Raw genomic sequence first — 12,692 nt, 5'->3', positions numbered from 1 at the left:
ACGTTAGTTGATATGTTTTACTTACTTTTAAAGATTTGGGATCATATTGTAGAGAAAACTTTATTACACACCAGTAATTTTTAGAGAGAAAACTTTGCTGTACCTCTCATTTTTTATCCTAATGAAAAGAAGCTTCATTACTTGTGAACTTCTCGATAAAGATGTGAGAAATCTGAAATTGTTGGGTAAAAAAAATTTATTGTATGGATAAATACAAAGTATCCTAAATAGAGTTCTTTAACATAGAGCTTGGGAATTAGTCAAATCATTAAATTTATTAACAAGATATATTCATAGAAACTATGATTTTTATGTTAAACTTATTCCTTCTATAAAAGAAAACTTGACCTGGATCTTGAGAACATTGTGCTTTCACTTGGGTGTTTCTTTTAAAAACAAATTTTCTGTATAAATTCATGGTCCTCAATTTGTCTATTTAGAAGTGCTTTCATAATAATGATAATGAGGGACTAATAATAGCTACCCTTGCTTTCTTACAAATTTGTTACAAGAATCAAGTGCAATAGTGCATATCAATGTACTTTAAAAACTGAAGTCTCTCAAGATAATACATCTTCATATCATGATCCATTCGAATTGTTTTAAGGATATGGAGTTTGTTAAAGCCAGTAGATCTGGAAGTCATTCCCAGCTGATTGGAGCAGGAAACTTATCTGGTATTGATGCTGTTGGGGCTGGAGGTTGGAACCAGAGTACAGGGTAGTGGCCTTGCCGGTTGCCATCTGTCTGCACAAAAGTCTGTCAGTCATTGTCATGTGTGAATCTATCTGTCTTAGAACTTTTAACCAAGAAGTGATTTACCAGTTCTCTAGCAGGAAATTGCAGGCCTTGGTATCTTCCTCCTTCTTTATTCCAAATTAAAGCTGTGGCCTTTGGATTTCTAAATGGGCAATTTTGCATTATACTCTCCGTTATACTCCACCCCTATATATAAATGCTTCCAGGTACAACTTGTTAAGAATGTTCTGTGTAGGCCGGGCGCGTGGCTCACACCTGTAATCCCAGCATTTTGGGAGGCCGAGGTGGGCGGATCACGAGGTCAGGGGATCCAGACCATCCTGGCTAACACAGTGAAACCCCGTCTCTACTAAAAATACAAAAAATTAGCCGGGCGTGGTGGCACGCGCCTGTAGTCCCAGCGAATCAGGAGCCTGAGGCAGGAAAATGTCATGAACCCGGGAGGCGGAGCTTGCAGTGAGCCAAGATCGCGCCACTGCACTCCAGCCTGGGCAACAAAGCGAGACTCCGTCTCAAAAAAAAAAAAAAAAAGGAATGTTCCGTGTCTTGTCAGAATTAAATTTTATTGCAGAGAATCTAAACTTTGTGTGTATTTTGTTTAATTTCAGGGTAGTATCCACATGCCATTCTTTGGTGGTTGGTATTTTTGGCCTGTACATTTTCTTATTCGATGAGCCTACTAAAACTGATCCACTTTGGTAAGCTGTTTCTTTTTCTAAGATTGCCAATTTCGTTTATGTTTGGATATCAATTATTTATAAGAACATCACTTACTTTAAAACAGAAAACATTGATGGTGTATGCTTTGTTAAAATGCTTGTGCTCAGACATTTCAGCAAAGTGCATTTAAATGATTTATTTTAGATTTGAATACAAATGGAGGCCATTTTGCCTTAGTGTAGCAATTGTTATCCCAAACAAGGAGAATATGATGATAATTTAAACATTTTTACTCTGTTAATGAGTAAAGCCAAGTTATTGTAATCACGATTCTGAAGAAAAATAAATCGTTATTGAGATAGAGTGGTCAACTTGGATAATATCTACTTAAGACTTTTTTATCTCCAATTTATGTTTGATTCATTGTTTGATATCAAAGAGATGAAATGAAAGTTACAGATGGCCATGTGATAGGAATTTAGTATCACAGGATTTGAAACGCTAATGTACTAGTAATGATTATGTTCAGCAGTAATAGGATAACATGTAAGATGGTTCTTTTAGAAAAATTTAAATGTGATTCCAATGGCAGAAATTTTGCAAACTGTTTCCTGGTGTTATATGAGAAGGCTTAGTTCAGCTCAGTTTGAGAGAGCAGGCATGTTTAAAGACGTGATGCATTGACATGTGGTGGTTGTGGGCTCCAGGGGAGGTAGGGCGATTAGCCTGGTCTTTTGACCGCCACCATTTGACTGCAAGGAGGTTTTTCTATTCATAAATACAAAATTATTCCCATAAGAATAATATCAGTATTGATATATTTTCATGGGGATGCTGTTTTTCAAAGAGAATTAATTTAGTGAATTTAATTCCATGACTAGGTTTTTATATAGTCTACCTACAAAATTTCTAGCTTTTTAAAAATTTTAATTTTAATTTTACTAACATGACCATCAGCAAAATAAAACCAATTCTTTTGGGAAGTAAATTTCATAACAAAGATTTGATTCATTGTTCAAATTTTGCCTTATCAAACTTTAACATAATTTTTCATATTTTTGTATTTTATGTCATGATTTATTCCAGGTCTAATTTTCCTGGTTGTATTTATAGATCAAAATTTGTAAAGAAGGCAAAACTTAGGCTAAATCTTTCTGTTAAATATTTGTAGTTCAGCTATTTTAGTTTGTGTTAATTTCACTAGTAGTTCACATTATAAACCAAATAAAGGACTGATAATTTGTACTTGTTTCTTGAAGCTAAAGTATAAATTGTAGGACCTTGGTATGTATAGGAGTTGAAACAGTAGAATTAAACTGTCCTGTTATGATTATTTCCTTATCATGGAATGAGAGGCAAATCCTTCCAGTCATCAGTAGAATGATGGTGATACTATGTTGCCTCAAAATCAGAAGTGGACTAGATGATTGTTGTTGTTGAGATAGAGTTTCACCCTGTTACCCAGGCTGAGGTGCAGTGGCACAATCTCAGCTCACTGCAACCTCTGCCTCTCAGGTACAGGTGATTCTCCTGCCTCAGCCTCTTGAGTAGCTGGGACTACAGGTATGTGCTACCATGCCCGGCTAATTTTTCTATTAGTAGAAATGGGGTTTCACCATGTTATGCCAGATGGTTCTCAGACTCTTGGCCTCAAGTGATCTGCCCACCTTGGCCTCCCAAAGTGCTAAAATTACAGACATGAGCCACCATATCCAGCCTCCTGACTAGGTGATTTTTTGATACTGAGTCTCTGATTCAGAATAAGGAATTTTAAAAAATTAGCATCTGGGATTCCACTTAAGGCTTTTTGCAAACAAATCATGAAAACACATTTATAAATTTCATTACGTTTTGGTAAAATTATTTTAGTAAAACTTTTAGCTAATGTATGTAAGAAATTATGGTATTCATGTAGGTAACTTAATACATTGGAGTGTCTTGTAGTTGGCCCTTAGGTATACTCTAAATCCATTATAAATGCCACTGGTAGTATGAAGGATGACTCTTCAATTTAAAACAAAACAGATGCAATGCTGTGCCCCTGGATTGTGGGATTCTGGGAGTAGTTCTAAAAACTTAAGTTTGGAAAATGCACTGGGTACCCAGTCATCCCCAGGAGGTCTGTTCCTAACACTGGGGACCTCAATATAGATTGGCTTTAGGTGCTTTAGAAGATTTCAGACTAGTTTGAATTCTAAATATAGATTGGCTTTAGGTGCTTTAGAAGATTTCAGACTAGTTTGAATTCTAAGAGTTGATTTACCCTCAAGGAAATTTTGTATACTTCAGGGAAGGTAGAGTAAAATTCATGGAAGGCATGGGCTCTAGAAAATCTCTTGATGAAAGCAATTAATCTTGAACAGGAAGGCTACTAAATTCCCTGTGGGTTCAGATTATCCTGGGAATAGCATCTTTCTGCTAACACCAGTACCACATGATGCGTCACAGTTCTGCTAAACTGTCATTGTGTGTTTTGCAATTTTATTCGAAGATGACAGCTTACCATTGGAGAATCTATAGAAAGCAATTTCATTATGTTTCAGTCTCTATAGAGAAAAGAAGTAGCAGTTACCTATAACCTATATACTTTAAAAAGGAACCTTTTTTTTCTCAGGGGTGGTCCATCACTTGCAAACGTGAATATTGCTATTGCCTCAGGCTACCTCATTTCTGGTATGTGAGATGTTATTGTCTAATTGTTTGTAAACTACTCACGGAATTATGCAAAGAATACACAGTCTATGCTTTTGGTTTATTTGAGATAGCCTTTAGGACGCATACAGAGGAAAAATGTACCTGTCATGATGGTAGAACATGAAATGTCTTGTCATGAAATGGCTTTCTGGTTCTCACTTAAGATCAGAGTTACAGAGTGATGCCTCAAACAACTGAGACCTAGACATTTTTTATCAGCAAGGATATGGTGCCTCTTTGTCCTAATGAGGCTCTTAAGTGTAATGACTGTGAAACTAACGAAGTTTAACTTTTAGGGTCCCTCACTTGCAGGAGTTCTTGAAATGTGTTCCAATAGTCATGGTTTTGTGTTGTTTTTGTAAAATTTGCAGAAGTAAGCTTTTTTCTTTGTTTTTCTTTTTAATAGTTTTTTTTTTGGTCTTGTCACTATTTTGAATTAGTATTTAATTGCATTATTTTATTTTATGTTATTTATTTATTTATTTTTTGAGACGGAGTCTCGCTCTGTCGCCCAGGCTGGAGTGCAGTGGCGCAATCTCAGCTCACTGCAAGCTCCGCCTCCCGGGTTCACGCTATTCTCCCGCCTCAGCCTCCCGATTCGCTGGGAATACAGGCACCCGCCACCACACCTGGCTAATTTTTTGTATTTTTGGTAGAGACGGGGTTTCACTATGTCAGCCAGGATGGTCTTGATCTCCTGACCTTGTGATCCGCCTGCCTCGGCCTCCCAACGTGCTGGGATTACAGGCGTGAGCCACAGTGCCCGGCCTCTTTTTTATTTTTAAAATATTTTTTGTACAATTTGTTTTATAAATGAGTTGGTCATTTCGTACCTTCCCTATGACCATCTTATCTCTTTCGAATTATTGTAGTGACAAGAATCAGTCACTTAAGCTTATTTAAAATTATTTCTATTCAATAATATTTTTTGTTTATTTTAACTCTGGAAACAAGTTATTCATTTACGCTTTCAACAAGTATTCTATTACATATGATTAGGTTGGTACAAAAGTAATTGCAGTTTTTGTGGTTAAAAATAACGGCAAAAATTACAGTTACTTCTGCACCAACCTATATGCCAGGCCTTGTGCTAGATTCTGAGGGTCTAAAGATGCTCATAACCTGGCCCTTGTCTTAGAGGAGCCACGGGAGAGTGGGTGAGACAGGCATATAGGAGCAGAGATTTTATGGTAAAGTACATAATCAGACTAACTGAGGGATGAACAAAGTGCTGTGGGCTCAGAGTGGACAGTGATGAGTTGGCAGGAGAAAGAGTTCAATACACTTGGAAAAACAGTGCAACTTTCTTCTTATGTCATACCTTACTCACTTGTCTTTTTTACAGATTTGTCCATTATGATTTTGTATTGGAAAGTGATTGGTGACAAATTTTTTATAATACATCATTGTGCGTCCCTGTATGCATACTACCTTGTACTGGTGAGTTCCAGGATTTTCTGTAGCCTAACTAGTAGACAAGATTGGGAATAGTGATGTAAGGGTGAACATAAATTAAACATACAATTCTTAGTTTTTAAAGACCATCTCCAGATGCATTCAGGGATTGCTTTTGTGATATGCTATCTTGTGTATTAACTAAAATAATAACTTTGTGTGTCTGTGTTGGTGTGTCTGTTTGTATTCATAGATTTTGAGACAGGCAGATGACCCTAATTCTTTGAATTTCCATTTAAAACCTTCAGGACTGTGTAGCTATAGGTATTTGTCTGTATTTCTAGATGCATTTATGATTTAACAGCAAAGGGTATGAGCCAGCGAAAATATTTCTTTTCTGTTTAATTCCATGTGCAATTACATATACATCCATAATTACATTTAAGTAGTTTGGAGCAGTGGAGAAATCTTGCTCAGACTTTATCAGAATTCAAAGACCAAGGTTAATAGAGGATTCTTCCAAAAGATCTCAGGCAGTAAAGCATATTAAATTATGTATCTAAAATTTCTACGTATACATTTGTAAACTAGCAACTTTATATTCCTTGTATATTTGTTAGGTTTCTCTAGAATCATTTGGTTTTCAACATAAATATACCAACGAACTCAAGGTATATATTGCAACTGCAATTTTTTTTCCCTAAAGATGGTTGCTTTTTTATATGTCTGTCTTCTATTGTTATAGTATAAAATTTATCTTTTAAAGTGAATCTATTCATAGGGAAACAAAATAGGAAAAGTTAGATGAAATGATGAATCTTAACAGATGCTATAGATCTATGTTATTACCAATCTTACAGTAGTTACTCACTGACTATAAGAAGGTTTTTCTCTATGCAGTGAATTCCCAGGTCATTTTGTGCATTTTGTTATTCTAAGTAAAGCTAACAAAAATAATAATAATTATAATTTTTGGGGGGGGGAATGGTCATGAAATTCTTATCACTTATGTAATAATGAGAGCTTGTATTTGGAAAGCACTTTGACTTAATACTTATGTAACCATTTAAGCTATTTGCAGTAAGCTTTTTTTCTTAAATGATTTTGTTATTAGAACAAAGTAAAACTTAAAGTGACAAGTAGAAGCAAGTTCCCTGTAGGTTTAAAATGTATCCCTACTGAAGAAATAGTTGAAAAGTAAGATTCTTTGGAATTTAAGGTATTATAGGTTATGTAATGTCTTGATTGCTATTTTTGTATCTTCCTGCTATATTTACTGAAGTTTTAAAATTCTCTGGCAGAGTAATTTAGAACTTAATGAATCCTCTTCTGTCTATGTAGAGAGGTACAAATCCTACAGCATTTTTTCCTGATACCCATCTTTCACCCCGGAGCAGGATACTAATTATCAAGGAAAACATGACAAGCTGATCTCTTATTCTAAGAGAAATGAACACATTTAGGCTTTAATCCCTAATTTTTAAGGACAAACTGCCATCCTTTGTACACCCTTTCTGATTACTTTGATAGCCTTCGTTTTTTTGTGTGTTCCTTGTGAATCACCTTCTATCTCCAATTAAACCATGCCTTTAGATAATGAGTTAGAATATATTTGGAAAACATTTAAACGTGAAAATCATTCAATATGCATCCATTTTCAAGCCCATTGTATTATTATTATTAATTTTCTTTTTTTTGAGATGGAGTCGCGCTCGGTCACCAGGCTGGAGTGCAGTGGTGTGATCCTGGCTGGGAAGAAGGGATGATGGGGAATTATTGTTTAATGGTACAGAGTTTCCATTTGGGAATATAGGAAGTTCTGGAGATGGATGGTGGTGATGGTTCTATAACAAAATGAATGTACTTAATGCCACTGAATTGTACACTTAAAAATTGTCAAAAGGGTAAATTTTATGTCATATATATTTTACCTTAATAAAAAAGTTAAAGCAAGCTTATCAGATAACTGAAACACAGTTAGGAAGGAGAACTGATAACGTATTGGCCAATGTATTACATTTTTAGAAAGGCTTCATCCTGGAACTATAAACTGAAACAAATGGGTGGAACTTAATAGTGATAAATGTTAAATTTTGCATTTAGGTTCAACAATGCATAAGGATACAGAATGACCTGGAGGTGGTAGATGACTGTATCTCAGTTATGCCAATAGTATGTCACATCTGCTAAAATAGAAAGCTTTTTCAAATTTAGATTCTATTAGGGGAGGCATGGTATCCAATTCACACATAGTTTGCCCGGTCAGACCATATCCAAGACCGTCATCATCTGAAGTCCCTAAACTTGCATTTATCTGGAACAGAGCTGCTAGTTAACTGTAGAGAGGAGATACTAGATTAGGTAGCTATTGTATTATAACAAACAATTGAAGGACCTAGAGATGTCAGCCTAGAAAAACTCAGAACTAGAAGGACATGATGGCCTTGAAATGTCCCTGGAAATGTGAAAGGACTACTCAGTGGAAAGGGGAGTAGACTTACTCTGGATTGATTCTGATGTTGAGACTAGGACCAATGGGGTGGTAAAGAGAGGTAGGGGAGACTTCTCTTATGGAAGAAAGACATCCTCAGTGATTGGAAGATTATCACAATGGAAAGGCCTTTTAAAGTGGCTATTCTACTGTAAGATAGCTTTAATCAGATAGATACAAAAGTAGGTACAATCAGCAGAAGCTTTAGGTAGGAGCTTGCACTAAATAATCTTTAAGGTTTTATTCTAATTCTGAGATTTTGTGATGCAACTGTTTTGTTGAAATGGTTTGATTTAGTTCTAATGCAAGGGAACTAGACAATGGGGGAATGAACAATAAGCTAAGTTATGTCACCAAGTTCTTAAGTAACCCTAGGAGGAAGGGGTGAAAGCAGCTGGCCTGCCAGTCCATTCACTTCCTTAGGGGACAGGAGGGGAGAAGAAGAAGACATGTGGCCCAGTCTAATCTCCTTGTCAACAGGACTTAGGATAAATAGCGTACTGATGTTTGTTAGGAAGAAGAAACATTAACTCTGAAATGCCCTTAGCAGGGTGTCCCTGGGTAAGGATTACCCATAGTAAAGAACCCAGGATCTATAAGGCACAGCTCCTTGGAGAAGGTCATGTAGGCACACAGCAAAGAAAGAAAGACCTGGGTTGCCAGTGGCCCTTGATGTCCCAGACCTCTCTCTGCTTCATTTGAATTGTTTGACGCTCTCTATCTTTGTAACATTTAGTAGAGCTTAATGCTAGGTAGGAACACTGTTTCACATGAGTCTGATTTGGCAGTCCAATCCTGTGTGTTAGCTCAAACCTTCATCTCTGTCTTATAAGCAAATCATCAAAAGCCTTGAATGATTACAATTAAGCAAATAGTTATTAAACATAGTAATAGATTTTGTTTCCAAACCTCAATTCTAGGTTGATTGTACCCTGAAACGGTTTCCATTAATAGGTAATAGACTGACCCAGAGTCTCAAGCCCATTTCAATTGTGCTTGAGACTCTGGGTCAGTCTATTACCTGGTAAAAAATGCCCCATCATTGCCACTATAGAACACAGTCACATTTTTACACAGGATTCCAACTTGGGGTGCCCAGAACTTATTTCCTACCAACATATAGTTGTAGTGTAGTACGGTGCAGTGTAGTGTAGTATAGTAGGGAAAGGGTGCCCATTTCTGTCCAGGCCTTTGGTGGTAGAACAGTCAGTATTTAGTGCCATATTAGCAGTAGTAGGTGCATAACTTAGTTCTCTTTTCCCCCTACCTTTTAAACCTCTGGTCTTAGCCACTCTTAGCTGGTAGAAAAATTTCCCATAGTAAGAAAATCCGGACTTCCATAATCACTTGCTAAAAGGAGAATTTTCTTTTAAGCTGCGGAAGGGATCAGACAAATCCTGTTTTGTTTCCCCCTCACAGTCATGCAGAGGACATGGCAAATGTGGATTTTACTCTATGCAAATCTCCTTAAAGGTAGATGACAGAGTGAAGACACCACACTAACCATAAATCAGTTGTGAGTTTTGCCCTAATTTACCAACAATAAAGTATCAGAATTTATAATTATTTAAAAATATTATAGAAAGACTTAATCCTATCCCTTTAATAGCATCTATCTCATTTGTATTTTAGTAGGTTTTCTTGACTAGGAGAGAAAAGGATAAAGTAATGAGGAATTACGCATAACCTGAATCTTATCTAATGGCCACCTATGCTGATGGACTTATGTGTCACCTATGATGCTATCTGTCATGGGTGTATTGGATTAAATGGGCCCAGAGTCACTGATATATTGATGGTGTACAGGACCAGAAAATATAGATGCAAGATTACTGAAGCATAGTTCTACACCTCAGTGTGACTCACAGAGGTTTTTTTTTTAGGATTTTTTTATTTTTCTTTTTTTCCTACTGGCAGGATCAACCAGGTATTACAGAGGTTTTCAGCTAAGGAGGGTGGGGGATAGGGGATAACGATAGGATAGAACCAGTGGTTTCAATTAGGGATGTAAGATTTAAATATAAGATACTATTTAAAAATTAAAATGTCATCCAGGGATCAATCAGTAATACTGTAGTAATTTAAGGAATGGAAAGATCATTGTGTTAATTTCTGTTAATTTTTTTTCTGAATATAGATGTTTATTAAAAAAATTGAGTTTATAGAAATATAGGGTTTAGTAAGTAGAATGTTTTTTAGGTCTGATTCTCCAGAGATAACTACTGGTAGTACTTGATGTATATTCTTGCAGTTTATATAAGTTTTGCATAAATGTTCATATATATATTTATGCCTTTTGAATTTTCTAAGAGAGCTTTTGAGATAGATGGGATTTAAACTCAGCCTTCAAAAATATGCATATTTAGGTTGGAAAAAAAGTAGGGAAGGCTTCCTAGGTCAGAAGACATTTTGAGGAAAGTCACTGAGATGTCAGATCTTCATGGGTGATCTTGAGGACTTAGGCTGTCAGGGTATGGGATTTGCATAGATATGAGTGATGGTTCTACATTTGGATGAGTAAGATAGGGCCAGCCGATAGGTGGAGTGAAAATTCTAACTCACCAGCCTTGCATTTTTGCTTTTCATGGAATAGTTGTAGGATCTTTAGCCAGAAAATAACTTGATACAATTGGCATGTTAGAAAGATAAAGCTGATGGTGATATGCAGAAAAAATCTGATTGGGGGAGAGGTGATTGAAGTAATATAGGTGACAGATTACAAAGAAGCTAATTTTGATGGTTATAGCGGTGATTGTATTAATGAGGAGGAAACAAATCTGAGTCACTTTGCAATGAGTAGAGCACAGTATCTAATTTGGATTTCAGGGAAGGAAGGGAAAGAAGAGACCAAAATGATCCAGAGCACTAAAGGAAGATGACACCATGGAAGGAAATGGGAGAAGCAGTTTGGAGAGATACTTTGAGATGTTAAGAGGTTTTTGGAGATGCATGGCTATCCCAGGAGAAAGTGGCCCATATGCCATTAGAAATGAAGGTTTGTGGAAAGGGCAGTGCAGTCAGGGTCAGGGACCAGAAGAAGGATGATCAGGCAAAGGAGAACTCAGAAGGTAGAAAGAGAACCATAAAAGAATGCATTTGGAAATCAGTGGTTTCCAAAAGCAATATTGGAGGCAATATTCCCTAAAAGCAATATTGTAAATAAAAAGCTGAGATAAATAATGTTTTAGCAGAGTCCATTAAAAAAAGTTATTTTAGGTAATTCGTTTTTATTTGAGGATTAGGAAACATTGACAAGCAAAAAGAAAAAATGATGCCCCAGTCTCACAACCTATATAACTATTATGTTATTTACTTACTTAACAGTTACATTGAGGAATATACTTTTTTCCTATATGCATACGTGTATATGCGTATATCAAAAACAGCATTTCTCATATAAATATATAACATATATATTATAAAAATGTGATCAAAATGAAAATTTAAATTTTCATTTTACACATTGAAGTGGCAATCTTGGGTCAGAAAGCAAGGAACCTACCAAAGACTAATGGGACTGTGTCAAAAGGACACAAGATCCAATATGAAGGCTCTTCTCTTGGCTTAAAATGTGACATTTTGATCATCAATTAGAATAATGACTGTGGTTGACTGAAATCCATTGACTCATGAGTTCTTAATTATATTTTTAAAAAATGAAAGGAGAAAGCAAGCCAGTTGGGCAGTCTTGCTTGATGTCTCATGTGGGTGCTGTTAAATGGCAGCTGAGGCTGGAATTATCTAAAGGCTCATTGGTAGGAGTTCAGTGGGAAAGTATCTATATGTGGTCCTTCCATGTAGCTTGGGCTTCTCACAGCCTCGTAATTGTGTTCTGAAGAACATTTCAAGAGTGATTGTTCCAAGAGACCCAGGAGAAAGCTGCAAAACTTCTTAGGATGTGGCTTCAGAAGACTCACTACATAGGTAATTCCAGTATATTCTATTTATCACGTGAGTTGCTAACGGCAGTTCAGATTTAAGGGGTGGGAAATAAGACCATCTCTTGATATGAGGAACATGTTGCACATACAGGGAGGGAAGGAATTTATGTGGCCATGTTCAGAGACTGTCCACATCTTGATTTGTCAATGTTGGGTAATAATGTTAGATAGTATTTTCTTGCTATGGTGGACAAGAATTTAATGTTCATACCTCTATTGGTCTTCCCTTCTTCCTCCCAATGTAGTTAGGGAATGCTAGTTGTCTCTCAGTTCCTTTTAAAACTTTAAGTATTCTTATTTCTGGTCCTACAGCATCCCTTGATACTTATTTATTTATTTAATTTATTTTTTTGAGACAGAATCTCATTCTGTTGCCCAGGCTGGAGTGCAGTGGCAGTGTCAGGGCTCACTGCAGCCTTGACCTCCCAGGGCCAAGCGATCTTCCTGCCTCAGCCTCCTGAGTAGCTGGGACCATAGACATTCACCACTATACCTGGCTAATTTTTAAAAATTTTCTGTAGAGATGGGGTCAGCCTATGTTGCCCAGGCTGGTCTCAAACCACTGGGCTCAAGTGATCCTCCTGCATCCCAAAGTGCTAGGATTACAGGCATGAATCACCACCCCTGGCCTCTTGATACTTTTTTTAAAAAATTAATTAATATTTAAAATTATACTTTAAGTTCTAGGGTATATGTGCACAATGTGCAGATTTGTTACATATGTGTACATGTGCCATGTTGGTGTGCTGCAC

The 12,692-nt window shown here is 36.5% G+C and overlaps 1 protein-coding gene across 2 annotated transcripts in view; it reads left to right on the top strand.

Annotated features, from left to right (window-relative positions):
* The window catches only part of LOC105547781 (transmembrane protein 56), an 84,054-nt gene that overhangs the window by 32,930 nt on the left and 38,432 nt on the right, over positions 1–12,692 (top strand). For both annotated transcript variants that reach the window (XM_011991485.1, XM_011991484.1), the window contains exons 3-5: positions 1,368–1,457; positions 4,034–4,092; positions 5,459–5,553. In XM_011991485.1, the coding sequence (XP_011846875.1) occupies positions 1,368–1,457; positions 4,034–4,092; positions 5,459–5,553 (244 nt within the window). The remainder of the gene's footprint in view (positions 1–1,367; positions 1,458–4,033; positions 4,093–5,458; positions 5,554–12,692) is intronic.

The sequence above is a fragment of the Mandrillus leucophaeus genome, unplaced genomic scaffold (genome assembly GCF_000951045.1).
Source record: "Mandrillus leucophaeus isolate KB7577 unplaced genomic scaffold, Mleu.le_1.0 Scaffold397, whole genome shotgun sequence".
NCBI lineage: Eukaryota > Metazoa > Chordata > Mammalia > Primates > Cercopithecidae > Mandrillus > Mandrillus leucophaeus.
This window is presented reverse-complemented; position numbering and strand designations above follow the sequence as displayed.